Source organism: Micropterus dolomieu, linkage group LG09, assembly GCF_021292245.1.
Source record: "Micropterus dolomieu isolate WLL.071019.BEF.003 ecotype Adirondacks linkage group LG09, ASM2129224v1, whole genome shotgun sequence".
Classification (NCBI taxonomy): Eukaryota; Metazoa; Chordata; class Actinopteri; order Centrarchiformes; family Centrarchidae; genus Micropterus; species Micropterus dolomieu.
The window spans coordinates 7,319,398-7,343,774 of NC_060158.1; the positions used below are offsets into that span (position 1 = coordinate 7,319,398).

Sequence of the window (24,377 nt, forward strand, 5' to 3'; positions counted from 1 at the left end):
CAAGTCGAAGTGGCTGTTACCTGAACTCTATGGAGGAAAAGCCAAGCGAGTAGTTACTGTGTGTGTGTGTGTGTGTGTGTGTGTGTGTGTGTGTGTGTATGTGTGTGTATGTGTGTGTAAATATATATTTATATGTGTGTGTGCCAGAGGATGCCAGCTGCCTCTACACTTGGAAACATGCCACAGTGATGGAGGAAGAGGCAGAATCTGACCTCCTAACCCCCAAGTAACATCCCAGCATCAAAACAGACCTTTTTCATTAAGTTTATCCCATGTATTATAAACTGGGTTTTGATTTTTAATCTGTCTAATTAATAACTTGCATTGACAGGATACAGTGGGCAGCTTTAAAACCCATATGGGTGTGATTGTGTTTATTTGAATTCACCAGATAATTCAATTATACCTAATTAAACAGATTACCAAACTTAAATGAGCAAACCAGCTGACCCTAAAGATAAATAAATAAATTCAATCAAACACTTGTAAATGTAAACGACCAGTAGATTAGGTGACTTGAAAACAGCAGGAGTTCATCTTTTCAGGGTCTGGGACTCTGTTTGAATGCAAATCTCGTTCGGATTTAGGTAATCTTGTCAAGCTGGTGAGTCCAGTATTACCAGTGGGAGGGAGGGCAAGTCCAGTGGGGCCTAAGTTTCTTTCAAAATTTCTAAATTAAAATTTCCTTTCTTTTTTAAATTAATGATGAAAATCCACTTACATGAGTGCAGAGAATAACCTGTTTCTATTTGATGTTTACATACTGATCTCCCTGGAAAACATTAAATCAGGATTACTTTTATTATATGTCGAGGAAATATTTTGTTTCATAGTCTGTGTTTTGCATGTGTTTTCCCACTCTTCAGGTTAAAATACACCCTGCTTTAACAGAATAGTAAGGTCAATATTAGGCCTATATTTTCCCCTTTTTTGGGTTTGAAACTTCTTGAATGGGTGGTTTTATCTTGCCTGACATACTGCATTTAGTTTTTTCAGTAAAACCTAAAAAATGGGTGGTTTTATCTTGCCTGACATACTGCATTTAGTTTTTTCAATAAAACTTAAAAAAAGATGTCATACTAGCGAGTCACAAACTCAAAAGCACCACGATCTATTGTGTGTGTGCTTTAACACTTCTGGATCATTCATCATTATATTGTCTGTTGTTGTCGTTGTTTTCAGTGCCGAGTTAAAGTGCACAGTCCCTGGTGAGACATCATGCATGTTTCAGGCGGTTCATCCGGTGGCGTGCTGACGTTTTTTGCAGGAATGTGTGTGATTTGCGGGGTCTGCACCGGGGAGGGCGACGGGAAGTCAGGCCGCCTCCCATTCAGTATAAAACCTCCGTGTCCACCCCTTGTCTTCCTCTTTCTGTTACCTGGCTAGGGGCAGCAGCTTTGGCCGTGAAAACCCAGAAACACCGGTAAGTTCAGCTTTGATTCATAAGGTAGCGAAAGGGCAGGATACAGGCCTTTTAACTTTTCATGATGCTTGATGAGCTTCAGTTGTAAATTAAATTTTTTTTCTTCGAGTATTAAAATTTCTTTTATAAGACAAAACTTTGCCATTTCAGTTATGTAACTTCACACAAACCTGTGGATTTCTTATAAAGTAATTAGCGTAAAACGTGAAGGAAAACATTCACTTGTCGTTTGCTAACGTGAATTTATTGTCAGCATTTTTGTGTGTTTTTAGCAAGACTCTTAACTTAAACAAAAGCGGTAACGAGGGAGTAGAGAATGTAAGGGGGGGAAGGAACAAAGGGGGCTGCTAAAGCTGTAATCAGAGGATGCTGGGATGGCATTTCTTCTCTCTCCTCCATGAAACAACTGTACAGATTATAAACCGACAGGTGTTGGGAGTCTGGACAAAATAGCTTCTGAATATATATGGCAGTCTTTGTAACTTTATACGACGTGGCCCATGGAGTAACACGTGTCTCGCCTGGCCTGTAGCCGAGTGAGGCCTAGTAGCCACCGCCTGTTAGCTCAAATGTCGTAGCCTTGTCGTTCAGTAACTATTAAATGTTGTTTTGCTTTAAGTTGATTCAACATGTGATATAGATGTTACCACTTTAAGTTACCTTTCATGAACTATTATCAAAATGTGTTCTAATTTAGCCGGTACCTAAGTGTCATGGTTCAATTAATGTTAGCGTCACATTAGCGCTCTGTAGTTAAAACGTTAACGAACGTTGGGCTCATAAGTATGGTGCGGTTTTTAAAAATGAGCGCTGACGGTTATGTCTTTTTTTTTTTTCTCATTCGTGACAGAAACTACAACAATGGGAAAGGAAAAGATCCACATCAACATCGTGGTCATTGGCCATGTCGACTCCGGCAAGTCCACCTCCACCGGTCATCTGATCTACAAGTGCGGAGGAATCGACAAGAGAACCATCGAGAAGTTCGAGAAGGAAGCCGCCGAGGTGAGAATTATATTTTCTTATCTTTATAACCGTTGGCGTCAAGAACCAAGATGGCGGCGTCAGCGTGCCTTCCCTGAGCCCTACTGCCCGGCACGAGAATGTGGCAACTGTGTGCGCGCATTCGGGGTGGGGCTTAACGCGAGCGGATAGTGACTGTGCACTAATTTCACTAGAGGCCTCAAGCTGTTCAATACGTATAATGCACTATCCTACTGCTGAAATGTTAAAAAGCTAAAGGAATCTTTTTTTTGGGGGGGGGGGGCCAACTGTCAGTAATGTCAAAAGGAGCCTGAAAGCTGGCTCAATTGTGTTGGCTATTAACTTGACCATTTGTTTTAATCTTAATTAAACGGGTTTATTAGTTGTAACAGCGCATGGGGTATCTACTATGCATCTTCAATCAAATCCCTGATGCCTCTATCAGCATATTAATGTAAAAATGTCTATTTCCTATTTTTCCATAGATGGGCAAGGGCTCCTTCAAGTACGCCTGGGTGCTGGACAAACTGAAGGCAGAGCGTGAGCGTGGTATCACCATTGACATTGCTCTGTGGAAGTTTGAGACCGCAAAGTACTACGTGACCATCATTGATGCCCCTGGACACAGGGACTTCATCAAGAACATGATCACTGGCACCTCTCAGGTAAATTGTCATGTTAATGCACTGCAAGCTTAATGCTGAGTTGATTAGCCACATCTCAACCTGAGTTTATTTAAATCTTATATAATTTCTTTGGTAGGCCGACTGCGCTGTGCTGATTGTTGCTGCTGGTGTTGGTGAGTTCGAGGCTGGTATTTCCAAGAACGGCCAGACCCGTGAGCACGCCCTGTTGGCCTTCACCCTCGGTGTGAAGCAGCTCATCGTTGGCGTCAACAAGATGGACTCTACCGAGCCCCCTTACAGCCAGAAGCGTTTCGAGGAGATCACCAAGGAAGTGAGCACCTACATCAAGAAGATCGGCTACAACCCCGCCACTGTTGCCTTTGTCCCCATCTCTGGGTGGCACGGAGACAACATGCTGGAGACCAGTGACAAGGTGAGGACACTTTTAAACTTTCATTAATCCGATCGTTGAACATGAACCAATTTCCGATGGAGAACATGGACTGAAATCTGACTCCGTCTCTAGATGAGCTGGTTCAAGGGATGGAAGATTGAGCGCAAGGAGGGTAATGCTAACGGAACCACCCTGCTGGAGGCTCTTGATGCCATCCTGCCACCTGCCCGCCCCACCGACAAGCCCCTCCGTCTGCCCCTGCAGGATGTCTACAAAATCGGCGGTAAGAATTGAGTTATCGGTAAAAGACTGAATACATTGGAAATGGTCAACACTACTTGTTCCTTGTACTTAAACTGATATTTTTCTCAGGTATTGGAACTGTACCCGTCGGCCGTGTGGAGACCGGTATCCTGAAGCCCGGTATGGTCGTCACCTTCGCTCCCCCCTGCCTGACCACTGAGGTGAAGTCTGTGGAGATGCACCACGAGTCTCTGCCTGAGGCTGTCCCTGGTGACAACGTTGGCTTCAACATCAAGAACGTGTCCGTCAAGGAAATCCGTCGTGGATACGTGGCTGGCGACAGCAAGAACGACCCACCCAAGGGAGCTGACAACTTCAACGCCCAGGTTTGTATTGTGAACGTAACTCATTATGAAAGACTGGCTTCCAGTTTTCTGGGTAAAGTCTTAATCGAATGGAGTTCTAATTTAAAATGTATCCCCAGGTCATCATCCTGAACCACCCGGGCCAGATCAACGCAGGTTACGCACCTGTGCTGGATTGCCACACAGCTCACATTGCCTGCAAGTTCAAGGAGCTCATCGAGAAGATCGACCGTCGTTCTGGCAAGAAGCTTGAGGACCAACCCAAATTTGTCAAGTCTGGAGACGCCGCCATTGTCAACCTGGTTCCACAGAAGCCCATGGTTGTGGAGCCATTCTCCAGCTACCCTCCCCTCGGTATGTGTTATACTTGCAGCCTCAGACTACAGTAAACTTAAATATGCATTGACTCAATAAAATGAGAATATCCTACAATTAAGTGCGCATGCAGTTACTAACCACTCGCCCCTCTTCTCCAGGTCGTTTTGCCGTGCGTGACATGAGGCAGACAGTGGCTGTCGGCGTCATCAAGGCTGTTGAGACCAAGGAAGTATCCGGAAAGACAACCAAGGCTGCAGAGAAGGCCCAGAAGAAGAAATGAATGGTCGTGCAGGACGTCCAGCAACAAGATGTGTGCCGGCAGCAGCGGGCCACCCCTACCCCCCACCCTGGATCATCTTCTCTGTGGCAGAGCTCTCTACTAAAGGACTGGCTTATGCTGATTAAAACCCATCGCAAAAGTTTTCGCAGGAAAAAAGAACTACGTGGCATTGTCACTTACCTGAATGACATGACGGTGCCTCTTCTCAGTTAAGTTTAAGTTGAAATGGTTTAAAACTGTATCTTGATTAATGCCACAAATTTAATTGGAAAGAAAGCTGCTGGTAACTAATAAAATAAATGTCTTTGAAAAAATTGAAACTGGCTTGTCTTCATCCTTTTACTGTTGCAGTTGGTGCAGATTTTGCCTGTCACAGGCGAGCCTCTGTGTTGCAGCTGTTTTTGACCATCCTATCTGTGTTGGGTGATGCACTTGTCATCCAATCGCCTCGGTAGGAGTTATGCCAACCCAGCCAATGGCACCCCTTATTTTAGTCTGACAGCAGCAAGAGCACGCGCAGCCCTCCCTCCTCCTCTGGTTCAGTATAAAAACTCTGAACAGATCACACTTCTGTCCTTTTTTCCCCTCCGCTCTAAATCTGGGGTCTTAGTTGCTGGGCAAAGGTAAGTGAATGTCATCTCCTGTTTTTTAAAATCAAAATCTTAAAGGTGAAATCTTAAAAAAAAAAAATGCATGTTCATGCACAGAAGGGGCTGCATTCAAGGCAGGGGATTTTAAAAAAGGCTCAGTCAGGATACAGAAGACTGCTGTGAAACTAGATAAAATCAGATGCCTTGCTGTATTTAAATGTGTTCCCCTTTATCCTTTTCTGTAAAAAAAAAAAACATGCTAACTCACCTTGTATTTCTATCCAACCCTGTACAGCCATGTGGTCGTCTATTCGGCTTTTGTCTTAATGAGCTTTGATCCACTGGCTTTCCCACAACACTGAGTGGGAGCTATTACATTAACTTGAACAATAAATGAGGTGCTAGATTGTTCTTTCTGCCAGTCATGGTGGTCATTTCTACCGTCGTGAACGCGCACCCTTACACCCAAATGCTGGCTGTCGTGAGCGCGCTTGCATCAGTTGGTAACATGGCGGCTCTGCGCTCCCGGCGCAACATGGAGGCCGGACAGCCGGTACCGAGCACATGGCGCGTGACTCACTCAGCAGTATTGCCTCTCCAGTGGCGTGCACGAGCATCGAAAAGAGCTTTTCCAATAATGCCAGATATCAAACTAACTAAAACTAACGTTACACCACAGCTGTATTTTACACAGCTGCCAGTCGCGCTTTAACACTTAACGTTCTGTTAACTGTCGCAGTCGTGACAGGGTGGGAATTACAAAATGTTAATTTACAGGTTAAAACCCTTCTTCCATGTAAGCTGGCTTTCGATTAAATTTGTGTCGAGTGTCGTCTGGTGGTCCCTATTGAGCATACTCTATTTAAAAGAGTAACGTTGATGTGAGCCCGACGTATTAAGTCAACATGACAAATGTTAACGTCACTCCCCTTTGGTTTATAATTTGATCAGCTAATTTAGCTATCGTTTAGGTAACATTTAAGTCATGACATCGATTGATGTCCCTCTGAGCTCACTCTGTTTGGAGACAAATTTAAGCCTGAGCTATTTAAACATAATTATTACCCATGTTTATAAACAGTAAATCGAAATGGGAAAGGAGAAGATCCACATCAACATCGTGGTCATTGGCCATGTCGACTCCGGCAAGTCCACCACGACCGGCCACCTGATCTACAAGTGCGGAGGAATCGACAAGAGAACCATTGAGAAGTTTGAGAAGGAAGCAGCTGAGGTTGGTCATGGAGGCACCTGAGGAATTCAGTTTTTCATATAAACACACACCACAGGGGGGACACATGTATGAGACCTTGAAGGCAGTGTCATCTCCGGGAAACGGGTGTGGTGGATATTAATTACTTGGTTAAAACTGCCACCTGCTGTTGAAAGATGTGTACTGTTCTTTTTAATGCAGACATTTTAGGTAACTAAACATGAAAGTTCACTGTTTCAAGACTTATAGCTACGAAAATAGTGGAATCTGCTTAAAATACATAATACATACAATATACAATAATTGCGTATTATAGACAGTGTTCACATACTTATTTAGCAATTATGAATATAGACACTCATGTTACTAAGGCAAACGATACAAAACATTGATTTGTTTAAATATGTTTTAAATCATTTGTTTGACACAAAATGGAAAAATGAGCCTGATGCTTTTGAAGTAACTACAAAGCAAACATCACAGTAATAAATATTAGACCTACAAAACCAATATATTTTAACACTATAGTAAAGTGAACTGAAAGCAGCTTCAAAAAAGTATAATACCATTAAATAAAAAGCTGTGAATTAAATGCTCTGTCAAATTCTTCAGTGTGTTTTACTCATTCTACCTCATTCTCTAGATATTTCATGATCTAAAGTAGGAAACTATTCTAAATTTACATTTTATTCAGACAAAGACCCTTTTTTTTAAATACTAATGCATTTAGCAATTTGGTATATTTTGTTAATTGGGAAAAAAAAGGGGCTAAACTTGTTTAACTTCCCCAACCTAAGGTATCTAAAATAAAAATATTGATATGGTAGCAATACTGAAATTCAGGCTAAAGGATATTTTTTTTATTCCCACTGAGCTGTGATTATGAAACCTGATAAATGTGTTAACTACTCCATGTAACGTGATGTAGCCTAACTGTGGTATGTAGAGTGAGCGCCTATTTAGAAACTGATAGATGTGATCATAGAGGACACGGTGGTGGGTGACACTTGGTATTTTTGGGGTTAACAAGCTGATAGGTCTCATCGGTTTCATTAAAATTGGTCCTATAACGTATCCCAAATCCAGCTTTAATTACGAGGACACTCGTAGAGGAAGTTTGCTGTTACAATAAAGAGGCATGATTTTATTTTAAAAGTCTCCTCAGTTAAACCTTTATGGCTGATTCATAGCTTTTCTCCCATTGTATTTCCTGCTCTGATTGTGTTGTCTTGACCACAACAGATGGGCAAGGGCTCCTTCAAGTACGCCTGGGTGCTGGACAAACTGAAGGCAGAGCGTGAGCGTGGTATCACCATTGACATTGCTCTGTGGAAGTTTGAGACCGCAAAGTACTACGTGACCATCATTGATGCCCCTGGACACAGGGACTTCATCAAGAACATGATCACTGGTACCTCTCAGGTATAGGAACACCTTTAATTCTGCTCTCTACTGACTCTTCGCCTTATACTTTATGTATAAAGATTATTATTATTATTATTATTATTATTATAAAACTCATGCAAGTTTCTATAAAATTCTCCCTGTTTAGGCCGACTGCGCTGTGCTGATTGTTGCTGCTGGTGTTGGTGAATTCGAGGCTGGTATTTCCAAGAACGGCCAGACCCGTGAGCACGCCCTGCTGGCCTACACCCTCGGTGTGAAGCAGCTCATCGTTGGCGTCAACAAGATGGACTCTACCGAGCCCCCTTACAGCCAGAAGCGTTTCGAGGAGATCACCAAGGAAGTGAGCACCTACATCAAGAAGATCGGCTACAACCCCGCCACTGTTGCCTTTGTCCCCATCTCTGGGTGGCACGGAGACAACATGCTGGAGGCCAGTGACAAGGTGAGAGACTTATTACATGCTAAGCTCAAGTCGACAATAGTAGTTGTTGGACAGGCATATTGGTTGGTGGACACCTCTGGATCATACATCTGTGACTCAGGAATATATTATTTCTGATTCTAACTTAATATTTACATAATCCTAGTTATTTTCATTCTCTTAACCCATTACTTTTCCCTCTTTTCCCGTGTTCGTCTCTCTGTTTCTGTATTCTCCATTTCAGATGAGCTGGTTCAAGGGTTGGAAGATCGAGCGTAAGGAGGGCGGTGCCACCGGCACCACCCTGCTGGAGGCTCTGGACTCCATCCTGCCCCCCAGCCGCCCCACTGACAAGCCCCTCCGTCTGCCCTTGCAGGATGTCTACAAGATTGGAGGTAAGGACTGTCAGATGATGTCACCACATAACACGTCAGCTTGAGGAAAAGAAAGTGATGTAATGTCAGTGGAAATGAGCACTCCTTCCTACAAACTGCACCTACGTCACTTTTATTCAGCGGCTCTGTATATATATTCACATCATACTAAATACTACACAATGGTTATGGTTTTTGTATTTATTTGAATGGCCAGGATAATTTGTATTTAATAGTTATCAACAGTTTTACACAAATTTGTCAAAGCAGCCGTCAAGCATGGCAACTGCAAGATGATGATGAGGGAGAGAGATGCGTTCATGTGCAGAGTAGTCAACACACGTTAGACCCGTTCATATGAGACAGCCGTCACTCTGTCACTGTTAGCAGAGACTTCAGTCTGCAATGTAGCAGTACAGGGCTAGATGATGAAAGAAAGTTTTTGTTTTGTGTCTCCACTTCTGTCCATATGCATGCTGACACACTGTTGCTCGTCCATGTGCGTTCTCCCTCTCTCTCTCTCTCTCTCTCTCTGAGGGAGTACGTGAAACATCATTCAGTTAATACTCTGCCAAGCCTCCGTAATTTACAGCAACCTCTCATTAATAGACCTATTTTATAATCAAGAGCTATCACTAAAACATACATACATTATATTGTACAGTGTCACTGTACAGCGACAGTAGTTGCAGCTAACTTGCATACTTCAGATGTGGCTGACTGGACTGAAATCTCTGATGGTCTGTCTGACAAGATGAACCGTGCCCTGACGTCTTTGGTTACTGCAATTCACTCGAAAAACTAAACTAAGCTAAATCCCTTCACTATGTTCACAAGAAATAGAAAAGTTCCAACCTGCTGCAGGTTACATCACTTTGCATGAAGTATTATAGACTACATGTATTGATAATTAAGGGATAAAGGAAACAGTAAAACCTCCACCCTGCAACAAATACTGATGTTTTTATTAGGCCTGATTTTAGCGGGTGCAGCAGCCTCCTCAGCACCACTTACTTCCCACTTCCATGCTTTTATGTAAAGGTCAAAATGGCAATCTTACTAGATAGTTGTTCTTGTCACTTCCAAAGAGTCTGCAGTAGCACAACATAGAATAAAAGAGAAATGAAATGCAAGCACTTTTTTTGCCTGATGAAGGTCACCGGGGAAAAAATGCTTCACTTAATTATCATCTCCCATACAAACTAAGCAAACCAAGAAACACTGATTTTTAAGGAAATCATTCACAAATCTGCATAGATATTCTCACACTCCGAGGAAAAAGAATTTTGCCCGACTTAACGTCTTGTCTACGCGTGCTTGTGCATTGTCGGACATTATGTAACATGCAGCAGTTCTCTATATAGTGACATTTTATTAGTAGTCTTACTGTAAGATGCAGGGTGAGCCTCCCTCTTGTGCACGATGATCTTATATTAAGGCTTCAAGGGCAAAGTAAGCTTTTAAAACATCGCTAGACAGGAAGCACTCCTCTTCCTTCATACACTGATCAGCCTTAACATTACGACCACTGACAGGGGAAGTGAATAACACTCTTTATCTCATGCCTGTCAGTGGGTGGGATATATTAGGCAAGTTAAAATTGTGTCCTCATAGTTAGAAGCAGAAAAAATGGGCAACTTTGAAAAAAGCCTGATTGTGAAGAGTTTGCAGTGGTCAGTATCTATTAAAAGTGGTCCAAAAAAGGAAAACTGATTAATTTACGACAGGCTTATTGATGCATGTGGGAAGCGAAGGCTGGCCTGTGTGGTCCGCTCCCACAAACAAGTTGATGCTGGTTCTGATAGAAAGGTGTCAGAGCACACAGTGCGTAAACAGTGGAGTGGCAGCTGGTCATAATGGCTGTTCGGTGTATCATTTTATGTCTTATGACTTTCCAGCTCACTGCCAATCTCCTGTGGTGTCACGGCTCCAACTTGTGTACCAAAGTTGCCAAATATCATGCAAGCATTGAGGCTCCGTAACTGTGTGAAGCTGTAAAAAACATTTATGTATAGACATTAAAATACACTTATGCCCGAATGACATTACTTTAATAGACAGATGAAGCCCCCAAAATCACTTAAGTCGTTAAAACAAATCACGTGGCTGGCAACCATCCCTTTTACTTTCGAGTGTGTACAAAATAAGATGCTAAATAAAGCTAAACCTGAACCACAGCTACAAAATGTCAAAACCAAATAAAGAGGCACAGTGTCGAGTTGCTCACCTGAATTCCTGAAAGTTGCACCAACAACAGTGACATCAGCTTATAGAAATTGAAGACTCTTGATCGATAGCTACTAAAGGACAAATTCTGGGAGTGGATCCAGACAGCGTTTCGGCTAGTTCAGACAGGCCAATCACAGAGGTGGAACCCGAATATACTGGATCAGTTTACATTTAAACTATACCTGTACCTACATCTGATATACATTAATACAATTATGTTACTCTTATTTGTAGCGTAGACTATCTATAACATTTCAAACACTGTGAAATCACGAATGATCACATTCAAAAGATCACTGCAGAGAAATACAGGCAGGATGTTTATTACTTAGTTAAAAGCATAGCTGACTAGAAACCTCTCGCCTCCTGTTCTCTCTCAGGTATTGGAACTGTCCCCGTCGGCCGTGTTGAGACCGGTATCCTGAAGCCCGGTATGGTCGTCACCTTCGCTCCCCCTAACCTGACCACTGAGGTGAAGTCTGTGGAGATGCACCATGAGTCTCTGTCTGAAGCTCTCCCTGGAGACAATGTTGGCTTCAACATCAAGAACGTGTCCGTCAAGGAGATCCGCCGTGGAAACGTGGCTGGCGACAGCAAGAACGACCCTCCCATGGCGGCCGATAACTTCACCGCCCAGGTGAGTCTCAGGAAAAAGGAACAACTGAATAGGAGGAACTCATTTTGGGTTATTGTAGGTTTTTTTCAGAAGCTTCTTTTATGTAAATTGATACAATACACATGTACTAATTTTTGTCCCCTGGTGATTTTATGTGTAAGTAAATGTTTTTATTGGAGCCTTTTTTTTAAAACTCTAATTTACAGACCTTCACAGTCCTATGTAATTATTCATGCAATAATACTGTATACCTATTAGTCTAAACAATAATTGCTAAAATAATTTTAAAATGTTCTTGTGTTTTTAAACCAAAAGGCCATTTTATTCAAAAAATGGGTAATTAATCACTAGTTGTAAATACAAATCCCAACCAAAGAACAATTAGCAATCCCTGTGGCTATTTAATTGTTGGTATTGAAAGTATCCGCAGTAATCGCCATGTAGTAAAAGTTTCGGCAGTAGAAGTACGCAAGTTTTATCAGCTTCATGTAGTAAAAGGATCTGCAGTAAAAGTACACAAGTGTCAATTAATTAACTGCCCCGTTACTCCTTCTGTCAAACAAAACAGATTTTCTTTCACTAGCTGAAATCTACTAGTTTTAGTTGAGTGGGAAAGTTCATTCTTGACCTTGAAAACAGTAATATGACTGATGTACGGTTGGCTTGATGATGTCACGCGATGTCATTGGGATTATCTCTGTTTTGGCTTAAGCAATAAATGTTTTAGCAGCAAGCCCACGTTATAAACTGAAGGTGTGTGGTTTGAAAGAAGTAGGTATTTATGGGTGGTAGTGGTTGTATGAATTCCATTATTGAGCTGCATTATGGGAAATGTCAGATTCAGTTTTTTTGGAGCCATAAAGGAAGTCAGGATATCTGCTGCTTCAATTTACAGAAGAGTTTTATTAAATCACTGGAATACCCCTTTAAATTAAGGGTATGTAGTTATCAATAAACATCTGTTGATCTCTTGCTAAACCTTGCAAACTGCAACAAAGTTGATCTCAGGCCAAGTGAGTGCATGCCTCTATCTGTAATTAAAGTTTACTTTACAATTACTGTGGAAAAATGTATTTCCCATTCAATTTAAGCTATGGTTAGCAGTGAAAACAAACACTATTACACAGTACTGTCTCTGTTAGGCCACACAACATTCAGTCTACCACCATCTACCTTCGTGGTCTCCAGCACTTCCAGTCCACATCCTTAGATGATCTCAGATGTTGCTCTTTTAACCCCACCCTCCATGTCTCTTCCTCTGCAGGTCATCATCCTCAACCACCCCGGCCAGATCTCCCAGGGTTATGCCCCTGTGCTGGACTGCCACACCGCTCACATTGCCTGCAAGTTCAGCGAGCTCAAGGAGAAAATCGACCGTCGTTCCGGCAAGAAGCTTGAGGACAACCCCAAGGCTCTCAAGTCTGGAGACGCTGCTATTATCACCATGGTGCCCGGAAAGCCCATGTGTGTTGAGAGCTTCTCCCAGTATCCCCCATTGGGTGAGTGAAATACAGTTTGCTGTTTTTGTTGATACAAGAATTTGTTTGTAGGTCTTTTCCACAGAAGACACTTTGACATATCATTGCAGAACAAAACATGATGATTGTAATCTGGTTTGGTGAGCAGGTCTCGGGGTCCTGGTGAAATGTATGCTGGTTTTGCTTACTGGGACACTTAAATGCAATAGATCCATAATTCATGTTATCATTTACACCTGTGCTTTTCTTGCTGTGACAAGTCAAATTGTCTGCTGTGAAAAAAAATCTATTTAAAAGCTGCACTAATCAATAATTTATAGGAATAAAGGATTAAATAAGGTATAAAACCTACTGAGAATTTGCCACTCAACTCTGCAGTTTCCCTGTTTTCTTTTAACGCCTTTCAGCTTATGGTTTTTTTTTTAATCGGCTCCCAACTCTGTTCTCATCAATCTTGTTTTAGCTGGTACCTGAAGTTAGCAGCTTGAGAGCCAGATTTTTCCTCTCAGAAGTTAGTGGGGACCAAAATCAGAGGTAAAGAGACATTCATCAGGGTGAGGCAGTTTATTTGTATTTTAATTAACAAAAGGTGGCAGCAAAAAGAAAAATCTTTGGCCTTTAAAATTTAATTTAAGAGTTTTAAGACTGAATGCTGCTTCTCCATGTTTAGCTTTGACTATGAGGACAGTAAGCAGACCTGACTCGAAGACCTGAGAGGTCTTGATGGTTCATAACGGAGAAGATGATCAGATTTCGCCCTAAATGATTCACTGCTTTATAAACCAACTGCAGCGTTTTAAATTCAATTCTTTGACAGACAGGAGGCCAGTGTTAAGACAGATATTTCAAATGAATTATAATGTTGCTCCTGGTCTTCCACTAACTTGTGTCTGTTCCCCTTCTATATTTAATCTGGTGTTTTATATTTGTTTTATTTATTTAATTCTATTTGATTTATATATTTGGCTGTCAAGCACTTTATGACTAATGTCTATGAAAGGTGCTTTATACGTAGACTTAGTTTGCTGCTTGAAGTGGATTTCTCACTATTCCCCATAACAACTTAAAACATGCTAATATTAGATGTTGTGTTATGAGGTTGTTCTGCTGGCTACTAATTGAACTGAAAAGGCATTTTTTGGGTAAATACCGGTTGTTCAGGAGCTGGAGCTGCTTTCTTTCTCTTTGATTTATGATTCAATTATAGTGCTGGTGTGTATTTTAATATATGACTTAAATACAAAATTGACTTGGGTCGCGCATGTCACTAATTTAAATAACTGCTTCAAAGCATATTTATCATTAACATTGATTCAGAAGATTGATGTAATAAATTATTAAGCATATCCATCCCTAGTACAAGGACAGGTGGACAAACATGGATTTACCTGATCTTGAAATCTAACAAAAAGTATGACTTGTCATAATCCAGAATCAAATTAACAACTTTTTAAAAATAATTTGTAATACAAGTTCAAGACATAAAATTACTAAATCACACTATTCTAACTCTTTTACTTTCCACTTACTTTTCTAATGGTATTTTTATGCCTAATGTTGAAAAGTACTTATCTTTAGTATAATGTGCACTGTACTGTAGGTTCACGCCATGGTTCACGCCCAACAGACTCATGTCACAGTCATCTTTTCAGCCTCTCACTGACGCTTGTGTCTCCCTTTTCTTGTCCATCTCTTCCTCCCAGGTCGCTTTGCCGTGCGTGACATGAGGCAGACTGTGGCTGTTGGTGTCATCAAGTCTGTTGAGAAGAAGGTCGCCACCGGTGGAAAGGTCACTAAGTCTGCGCAGAAGGCTGAAAAGAAGAAATGAATTCTCATGCAGGACGTCCAACAAAAAGTCATGTCTCAGCAGCAGCGGGCCGCCCCATCTCATCTTCCCTTCCACCCAGCGTCGTCTTCTCTGAGGCAGAGCTCTCTACTCAAGGACTGGCTTATGCTGATTAAAACCCATCGGAAAAGTTTCCGCAGGAAAGGAAGGCTTGTGCCTTTTAGAAGAACCTATGATCATAATTAAGTTGAAACCAAAACAATAAAAATCTTAAACATTGCCAAATGAAAATGTTTCTGTTGTGCTTCATTACAAGTATTTAAACATAAACATAGCAGAGTATGTTTATACTTGGTCACAACATATTATCAGTTTTAGGCCTTTTCTTATTTATTCTGTAGATTATCAATGTTAAAGGAGTATATGTTTCATATGAAGTGTTTTTTTGATATACATATATACATGTTTGTTATATACTGTAACTATAAGTACCAGGTATACAAGGCGAGGCAGACACGTTTTTGGGGTGTGTTCTATAAATTATAACAAACAAGAACAGACTGGTAAAACTTGTTGGTAAGTGTTTGTGAAACCAGAGTATAATTAATAGTATAATTATCCATGTCAAGAACTGTGCACCGAACACGCATCAATCTTTGAGGGGCAAAATCAATCCAATGAGGAGGAGGAGAGGTGTTGTCTTCAGATTACTTTTACAGAAATGAAAACATGTGAAGGTACAGATAGAGCAGGAAAAGACAAACATCCACCACCTCAACCAGGTGAGTTTATACACTTTTATATTGAGATTGGACACAAAAATATTCTTTTTTTAAACTGAGAGTTTCTTAAAAAAAAAACTCCAAACGTAGTTAAAACCACCATAATTTAAGGGATTGGATTACTTGTTTAGTTTCAAATAGACTGAGGGTTTATAAGAATTTCCAGTGTAAGGTCAACCATTTTTTTTAATGGTTTCTTTAATACTCTGTACTCTTTAAGATTGAGAAATTATCTTCACATTGGCTATTCTTGCCTACAATATACCAAAAAATACTTTATCACATAACTCAAACCAACAATTAACTAATAAGGAATTGACTGTCCTGCCACACTTTTCCTTCGATCAAATGAAACTGCCTTTTTGCACACAAATGGAATGAAAAGAACTGAATGACTAATCTCAATGTTAATAAATTGCTTCAATGATACTAAAGAAATAAATTAAGGTTGCAAGAACTGTAAAATATCTCTGAAGAAGGTTGTGAGTGATTCCAGCTGAGGTAAACATAAACCTCTGTTGACCTCTGCTGTCTACTAGTAGGAACTGCAATGATCTCATCACCATTTCTAAATGCACTTTTAAACACTAGCCTTCTATTTCAGGTTATCATCCTGAACCACCCGGCCAGAGGGTTACCCACCTGTGCTGGATTGCCACACAGCTCACATTGCTTGCAAGTTCAAGGAGCTCGTCGAGAAACTGGAGCCTTCAGAACCCGTGTTTTTATCAGATCTTTTATTCATCACTGGGTGAGTAAAATGTTTTTTCTTCCTAATCCTCTGCATTTAAAGGTTTAACAGTGAAAAGAAGAGATTAGGCAGCTTTAAGTGTCCAGCTGTTCATCAAGCACTTCCACTGCCTCAGAACTTTAAACTGCTTTTATCACTACGCTTTACCTGAAAATTAAACGGTTTCCATCTCTAACTCATCAACTGACACTTCAGCTGATTTTTACATATCAACTGACTCTGAAGAGGACAACTGACTACTTCTTTAAATTAGTTATTTTCTTAGTGGGGTCTGGGGACCCCCAGGGGTCCTTGAGTGTGTTAAATTGCAGAGAATGTAAAGCAGTGAGCTTTGTTTACGGTTTTGCAAAAAGTGTGTTAAAAAATTACAAGCTGAGTGTAAAGCAGAGAACGAACATTAAGTTTGGTTTCAGAAATAACAATTCAAGAATGACTGTCAGAAAAACCTGTAAACACCTTTTATGACCTTGCACAAAAAATATGTATTTAGATTGGATTATTGTACTGAAACAGAGCTTGTTTATCCTTTCAAAACAGGAAAACCATTAGATGATCCTCAATACTGTACTGCGTTATGGAGATATCATGTATGCTCGTATTGCTTCAGCTACACTACTTAATTGGATGCAATTTACCACTATGAACTATGTGTTTCTGGCCTGATTATACATTTCATCCAGTTATCAACAAATGGGTCCATAATTTTCTTATTAGTGTAGTTGTCTGTTGTTTATACTATTGAACTCAAGGTTAATCCATCCACGTGCCATGGCTCACTCAGTAACGGGCCATGGCATTCAACCATCACTGTCTGTTTCCACTAGTCTTACCATTAGACACTAGTTAGTAACCCCTGTGGTGTGAGGAACTTTTTATGAATTGTCACTTTAACTGTCTTACCTAAGAAAAGAACATAACATCAGTAATACATCACAGGAGGAGATTTTGATGTGTGAAGTGTATTCAGTTCTACATGTAAAGAAACTTGTCATTTATTTAGTAATTCAAAAACAATACTGTTCAAAAACACTTATCATGTTTACAATCTTGGATAGAAAACATATCACTACATTAATGTTGAATGATGATAAAATATATATATAATAAAAAAAGATTCTTGAAAACCAAGACATTTTTAAACCGGTTTAGAAAATCAATTTGTAATGTTAAACTATTAGGTTTAACATTTACATATCAAGCACAAAATGATCTTTTTAGTTGGTTATTTCTCGGTTATCTTCATATACAGTTACTTCAGTTTTGTTTACAGGAAGTCATCTTTTAGTTCTGTAAACCTATATAATGTGACATGTGTTTGTCAGTCAGGTCTCTGGATTCAGTTACTTAGAAAGGTTAGAGAGCTCAGAGCTGTTGTGAGGATCTGTAAGGTCAGAAACAAACTCATCCTGCACTGAACCTTTATAAAAAAGTAAATGCAAGAATCGGTCTTGAAGAAGTTAATCTCTTTTATCGACAGCATAAAGTTTGTGTCAGCTCAGTTGAAATAGAAGTAGCACAACAAAGTTGTACTTACAAGATGGAGGACATTTGGCTGAAATCAAAACAAAATCCTTTCTATCCTTCTGTTTAGTCCTTTCTTTTTTTTTTTTTTAACACTTCTCTCCCACATCATTATGGTATAGTCATACCATCATGACACACAGTCTATGAGCCTCACAGTGCTTATTGTTGTTAAATAAAAGTACTAAAAACAGCTCTAACCCTAATCCTCTTTTTCTCTCACCTTTCTTCATTTTGTAAGCAATGAATCCAGAGGCAATGAAGAGGATCAGAGCAAGAACAAAAACAACCACTGCAGCAGTGATGGCAAAAGTCATGTCATTGGTCTTCCCTGTTGAACAAAATAACACAAATAAAACTGAACAGATGGAGCAGGTTAGAATAGAAGTACATCCATCAGAACTAATAAGCAACAATATAGGCCTATTATATTTTCCCTGTGGTCCAAGCAGCTCGTCTCTGCTGTATTTCTGTTTCCCTCGCTTTTTTTTTTGTAACAATAAAACACACTGTTAATGCTGTAGGGGAGCAGAGAAGAAGGTACTCGGGAGTGCATGTAAATGTCACATCAGTTGGATTTACCTGTAAAAACCGTCCCAAGTCCTTTACAGAGAATCTCGGGAAATGTGTCCTTTTTTAAGTTACATTACAATCTGTTCACACATTGGCAATATAAAACAATTAATACATGTAAATTTGCTGATAATTTTGTTAGGCTCAGATGATCTGACCAGTGATCCTGAAGAGGACAGTGTTTTATTAAAATATTTAATTGGTTTGTATTAGTTTTATTTAAAATGAATTCCCAGCTGAATTGGAGTAAAATACTCAACCAAGTTGTTGTCTCAGCCGAATTGAAAGACAAATGATAACATACCCAACAACCAACAGATAGGCCTATGCAGTCCCATTCGTCCCCCATTAATCTCACTCTTACCCCAGTTGGTTCTGATCTTCGCTTTGTCCAGTGTGGTGATGAGGTCGTCTTTCACACCAGAGAGCTGAAACACACAGTCATACCTCCTCCAGTCTTCAGGCGTGACTGATGAAAGATTCAGGTCAACACTCATCTGGAAGGATCCATCGTTGTTGGGGAGGATCTCTCCGAGGTCCACGTCCTCATGAAGGTCCTCTCCATCTTTCCTCCAGAACATGGTGGCTCTGTCAGGGTAGAAACCTGTAGCGTGGCAGCTGACTGGAGAGGAGGGAGTCTTCTGGAGGAGAGACACTGAGGGAAGGTCTGGAGAGAGAGAGTTTAAAGAAAGACAAATAAAAAGCGAACAGGAAAGAAAAAAAGTTAAATAAAGATGAAGAAAGTCAGTAGTGAGTCAATAATAGAAGGTGTAAAAGTTCTAAGAAAAATAAATAGGCTAAGTAAAAATTACAACAACAATAATGCTACTAATAATATAGATTAAGATGCAAATCATACCAAAAGGTTTTTTCTCCAAGGGCCTGGTTTTCTTGTAAACAAAAGGTACGTTTACATTCAGGGTTTCTCACCAAACGTTTTTTTAAATTTTAAATGATGCATTGTTTACTTGCTAACAGTCTTCTTCACTGCTTTTGTTGCCACGTTACTACGTTTCTTGGCACTTACTGATGCCTGTTGATCTCGGAAATAGTTTGAAACCAACAGCACGATGTGAACCACAACGTCCACGTGCCTGTGCGCATACATGTGTGTTCTTTTGCCTGTGCACAAGATACAAACAAAAGGGATCCATTTATATATATAAAAAACTTTTATAGCACTACTGGAGGTCAAAAACTCCATGGTACCTTTAAATGAACTGAAGATAAAACTCACAACAACTTGAGTTGAGGAACCTTTCTCCCAGGTGAATGCTTATATAGAAGCCCATACACCCATCTTATGAGCTGTAGAAACATGACAACCCATGTGATAAACAACCACCACATAGACAAGAGAAGGGAACACAACTAGAGAAACTCACTACAGTCAGAGAAGAAGGATCCGCCTGATATTATGGTTCATAGCAAAGAAGTCAAGCGTGGCATCAAGGTTCAGTGGTACAGCACTTGTATTTTAAAACACTGAAACTCTGTAAAATTACCTGCTAATTGGTAAGGGCTAAATCAAATCTTCACAGAAAACAGGGGAAAAGAAGGTAATGTCAGATTGACTGGAGTGATAATACAATGGCACTTCAGTCTGAGCAGGCTATATGAACATTGTTGTGTCCATGAAACTGTATCGTGTCAGGCGATTCTACCTTTTCTTAGCAGAGTGCTGTTGCCATAGGCCACATACTTCTTCAGCCACCCGGGGAAAATCTGAGTGAGGTACTTCTTAAAGTCTGTTATTCTATCTTTGTCTTTATCCCATATCTGTTTGGTGGTGATAGCCTGTGGTTTCGAAGCGATCCATGTCTCTGTCTTCACGTCGAAAACCAAGAAAAAATCTCCATCATAACCATACTGCACAAAAACGTTAACCTCTCCAGTTTCATCATCCCACTCACAACCATTCATCCTCTGTAAAATGTGGATACCTGGGAGAGAGAGCGAGAGAGAGAGACAACATTATGTACAGATGACATCTCCAGAAAGATTATCTTAAATACTTTATATCGTGCATTGCTTGAAGCACTGCTTCTCCAAGTCTTGTGGTGTGCTCAAGATTCAATAATAATAATAATCAGTGCTGTTTTTATTTATGTGAGTGAAGTTTAAAAGTTCAGCAGTGTGGGTCCACCCATGGCTTAGGGTTTAGGATGCCAACCAGTGTTTTCTGTCATCTTCTAAAAAATGCATTTTTAAAAGACACAAAACTTTAGATGAGAAGTGGGGCATGAACACTTACCATTCTTTGGTTCTTTGGTTGGACTAATTGTTTAGATTATATTAGGATAAGGACAGCACCAATCACAAGTTTGTACATTTTGTTTTTGGTATATGGTTTCTTTTACAGCCTGTATCAACACTTTGTGTTGAAAAGTGGTGGGGACATATGGGCTCAGATCAGCTCGCGAGACATCACAATACGCGATATTAGGTTCACAAGATCCTTGTTTAAAGAAATCCTCAATGCCGAGATGTGAGAGCGGTAGGTCTGGGGGGACCTCCCTCAGGAAATTCTGATCTTCACACTTCATTTCCTGCATTCTGGTGAATGTTTTTGCATCAATTTATGGTGGATATGTTTTTATTTAAAAGGAAAGGTGATATTTCAAATATATATATATATATATATATAATAGAATAGAATATAATGTAGTGCAGCTCTCTGTGTTGCTTTCCGATCTGTTTCTCTGGTAGATAAACTTTTCTCATGTAATATTATCCCTACTGAGGCAACACATATGTAGGCATGGTTTAGTCTCATCTTATGTTATGTGTGAGAGAACAGAAACTTGGCCAAAAACTAACTGTGTCAAGAAGCTGTTAAAGTTACTGATTGTTGGCAGGCCAGAGTGGATAGTAAACAAAACCTGCAGGAGCTGGCATGGCTAACAGCAGGCTTCTGATCGTCACTGGGGGGCCCTATAGAGGGTCAGAACAGTTTAGCAGCAGAAGTGAAATAACATAGGACATGCAGTACCTCCACTATGGTTGAAGCTCTGCTTCAAACTATCCATCAGGGTTTTGAAGAATACAGGGTCATTCTCAGAACAATGTCGATTGTAGTGTTCCAGGTGCTGTGGATCATCCTCGAACACTTTTTCCATCCAGTCCTGTTTAGGTTTTATTGTCTTTGTGTTGGTATCGCAGTAACCCGCCAGGATTTCGTCAACCACTATGGTTGCTACCAACTCTGGGAAGTTTGGGACTCCAGAAGATGCAGTGAAGAAAAACTTCAGGGTGTGTTTCACTGCAGGACAATCACGGTTTATACATTAGAAAATAAATAATGTATAAAAATACACACATCATCATGATCGCCACACTCAACTTAAATATAATGTATTCAGTATAAATCTCAGTATCAAGTAAAACTGAAACTTGAGTCCTTGAGCAACTAAAAGCAAAATGCAAAGTAAGAGAGCTCAAAGTAAATATTTAAACTCTGATCTTACCAGGAGATGAAACATGACAGAAAAGAAACAACAAAAATAATGTTTTCATCTTGCTTTGATAAAGACTGTGGGTAAAGGACAGAACTGATTCTGCTGTTTTGTCTTTTGTCCAATTGTTCTTCCTCTCAAAGGGAAATGGGTGTTTCTGTTCTGACCAGAGGTGGGTGGATCATGCTTTTCCTTTTCTTTAGGGTTAAAGGCAGCTTGCTCCCTCAGAGTTGCTTTACTGCCACCTTTTGGACTTAGTTACCTCCTACATTGTCCGGTGTCTCAGATTTTCCCATCAGTCCTATTGTGTCACGGGTTTGTGTGGTGAAGCAGGTTGGAGGACCCAAACGCAGGACACGAAGGCTAGCAGGTGCAGTACAGTGATTTATTTAAGACAACAAAAGACGAGCACACTTACAGACTGAGTGGCTGATTGACAGAGTCCAAAAACAAAGGTTGTCCAACAGAAATCCAAATCGAGCAGGGAAACACAACAAGTGAGGGAAAACAACAAGAGAACATATTGCAGAACTGGGTGATAACGAATAATGACAGAAACAGCAGGTATATATACACAGGGACTAACGAGCAGGGCGGGAGCAACACAGGTGAGGAGCATGAGGCTGACGAGGCAGACAGAGACAGCAGGGAAAACAGAGAGAGACACAGGCAGACAAAGTGACAACTTGGGGAACAGACTGAACACAGGTTACTGAACACATAACAGACCAGAGGAAGAAAAATAAACTAATAAAGACACAAGCAGACAGATCACCACAAACCAGACACACAGACAGTAACAGACCAACCAGCACAAGCACACAGTAACTGGACACAAGGAATAACTGAAACTCAAAACACGGACTATATAACAGATACTGGACACCAGGCACTAGACAGGACAGAACCCAAAACTCAACATGCTATAAGACAGATAATTAACTCCAAAGTGCAAAACAAGGTATCGCTGACAGGCAGAGTGTGACATATTGGGATTATGCCTTCCTGATTTTGAAAGATTAATGTAGATGTCTGGTTTCTTTTCTAACAGCTGGTTTCACTAGTTTGCCCATGACCCAAATGAGCAGGAACCCAAATAAATGTGACTTTAACATCTTTTTCTTGAATGCATTGACATTATTTTGGATGGTAAGTCCTGATAAACTACACAGAGTAGAGTCGACAGACTAGAACTTTGTTTGGCTTGATTTGTTCAATCCCTTTTAAAGCCATCAAAATGGTAACTACCAGTGTACTGTGACAAGAAACTGGAATATTTTTGTTTACTCGTCTTTTTATTTATTTTATTGTATTTAATCAGTTTAATTTAGCAGGGACAGTGCACATTAATAAGCATGCAAATGTGCCAGAGTTAGCCAAAATACAATTTTTCATCTGTAGTCCCTGGACAGTTGTTACATAGTCAACCTTTAAAATTTAAAAAACAATTATAAAATGAATTTAACATTTCATTTAAAATGAAGTCACACATTATGAAGACAGGCATAACTATGAGATAGAAGAAACACAGACATTGTACTAAAATGCTTTTTCATGGACTTCAAATACTATTAAAAACAAAATGCAACGTGCAACCCAAAGCTCCAGGTTTTTGTTAGGCAATTATTGGTGAAGATTCTTATGCAAGGTAAGGATTGTTGTTCTGATCTTTCTCCCAGTTAACAGTTCTGCTGGACTGAACCATAGTGGTGATACAGGGACTGAACACATAAGGTTATGTGCTACGGTCTGTACTGCTCTCTCTGCAGGGCCATTTCCTTGAGGATGGTGAGGACCAGATGGCTTCCGTTACATAGAGATAGACAAATCATCAAAAGGATAAAAACACAATAAAGCCCAAAGGCCTTTCGCTGAGAGGCTGAGGAAGGTAGTTCACCAGGAGTCTTTTATGATCCTGAACATTTACAGTTGGTGATGTGAAAGGCCTGTATCTGGCCATGATCATGGATTGACAGCTGGCTCAGCCTGATGGAGAATTTCTCCTTGTTAAGTTTCAAGCCAGCTGACGCAATGCAGTACCTTCTCCAGGTGGGTGTCATGTAGCTCCATCTAGGGCTGGACTGCGACAAATAATCGGCCCTGGCATTTTTGGCCCTGGCGGCCCACTAAAATTGGTTGGATTTAAGGGCTCAGATTAGGGGTGTGATGAAACACTTAGCCCATGAGATGTGACATTGCACAAGATTGGGGCCATGACAACAAGACAAGAATATATTAAAATAGGCCTCCTAGTTAGGAATAAAAATGTATTGATGAAATAGTTGATATGGGGGTCTGGGGGTCCTCCCACTGAAGATTTTGAGCATTAAATATCAAAACACAATTTCCTGCATTCTGGGGAAATATAGCAGTAAGAGATCTGATTGGGCCGGCCCAGTGTCAGTATGTCCATGCTTTATGGGCCGATCTTTGGGCCATTGTTTAAAAACAGTTATATATATAAATAAATAGTTTACGTTACACCGGCCCCTAAGGTGCATCGGCCCACCGGGTCCAGCCCTGGCTCCATCAAGCACTCATAGACAAT

At 40.4% G+C, this 24,377-nt stretch overlaps 3 protein-coding genes across 5 annotated transcripts; 2 read left to right on the forward strand and 1 right to left on the reverse strand.

The window, feature by feature from the left end:
- Positions 1 to 1,256: 1,256 nt before the first annotated feature.
- On the forward strand, positions 1,257 to 4,953 carry LOC123976174 (elongation factor 1-alpha; the record flags this gene model as incomplete). Its single annotated transcript, XM_046058092.1, is given in 8 exon segments — positions 1,257 to 1,423; positions 2,274 to 2,428; positions 2,893 to 3,072; positions 3,170 to 3,466; positions 3,560 to 3,710; positions 3,800 to 4,056; positions 4,155 to 4,389; positions 4,512 to 4,953. Coding segments are annotated over 7 exon segments (1,386 nt in total). The 3' UTR covers positions 4,634 to 4,953.
- Positions 4,954 to 6,304: 1,351 nt separating this feature from the next.
- On the forward strand, positions 6,305 to 15,038 carry LOC123976175 (elongation factor 1-alpha). Of its 2 annotated transcripts, XM_046058094.1 has the most exons (7): positions 6,305 to 6,457; positions 7,679 to 7,858; positions 7,989 to 8,285; positions 8,509 to 8,659; positions 11,248 to 11,504; positions 12,748 to 12,982; positions 14,665 to 15,038. In XM_046058094.1, the coding sequence occupies exons 1-7, from the start codon at positions 6,314 to 6,316 to the stop codon at positions 14,787 to 14,789; spliced, it is 1,389 nt and encodes a 462-aa protein (XP_045914050.1). In that variant the 5' UTR covers positions 6,305 to 6,313; the 3' UTR covers positions 14,790 to 15,038. The 2 variants fall into 2 exon arrangements, with proteins under 2 accessions (XP_045914050.1, XP_045914049.1); XM_046058093.1 differs by lacking the exons at positions 6,305 to 6,457; positions 14,665 to 15,038 and adding an exon at positions 13,425 to 13,484 and having other exon boundaries at positions 7,658 to 7,858.
- A 2,218-nt stretch (positions 15,039 to 17,256) lies between these two features.
- Positions 17,257 to 22,018, reverse strand: LOC123976351 (major histocompatibility complex class I-related gene protein-like). 2 transcript variants are annotated; one of them, XM_046058451.1, is made up of 5 exons: positions 21,842 to 22,018; positions 21,367 to 21,636; positions 20,039 to 20,317; positions 19,402 to 19,496; positions 18,715 to 19,041 (listed from the first exon to the last, which is right to left on the reverse strand). In XM_046058451.1, the coding sequence occupies exons 1-5, from the start codon at positions 21,888 to 21,890 to the stop codon at positions 18,868 to 18,870; spliced, it is 867 nt and encodes a 288-aa protein (XP_045914407.1). In that variant the 5' UTR covers positions 21,891 to 22,018; the 3' UTR covers positions 18,715 to 18,867. The 2 variants fall into 2 exon arrangements, with proteins under 2 accessions (XP_045914406.1, XP_045914407.1); XM_046058450.1 differs by lacking the exon at positions 19,402 to 19,496 and having other exon boundaries at positions 17,257 to 19,041; positions 21,842 to 22,008.
- Positions 22,019 to 24,377: the final 2,359 nt, after the last annotated feature.

Excerpts from the sequence above, each read along its gene's own strand:
- LOC123976175 (XM_046058094.1), top strand. The coding sequence starts at position 6,314 with ATGGGAAAGGAGAAGATCCACATCAACATCGTGGTCATTGGCCATGTC. Across the intron at positions 8,286-8,508 it reads TGCTGGAGGCCAGTGACAAG|ATGAGCTGGTTCAAGGGTTG; the intron begins GTGAGAGACTTA and ends TCTCCATTTCAG. Across the intron at positions 8,660-11,247 it reads GGATGTCTACAAGATTGGAG|GTATTGGAACTGTCCCCGTC; the intron begins GTAAGGACTGTC and ends GTTCTCTCTCAG.
- LOC123976351 (XM_046058450.1), bottom strand. The coding sequence starts at position 21,890 with ATGAAAACATTATTTTTGTTGTTTCTTTTCTGTCATGTTTCATCTCCT. Across the intron at positions 21,637-21,841 it reads CTGTCATGTTTCATCTCCTG|TGAAACACACCCTGAAGTTT; the intron begins GTAAGATCAGAG and ends ATTGTCCTGCAG. Across the intron at positions 20,318-21,366 it reads GAGCTTCAACCATAGTGGAG|GTATCCACATTTTACAGAGG; the intron begins GTACTGCATGTC and ends TCTCTCTCCCAG.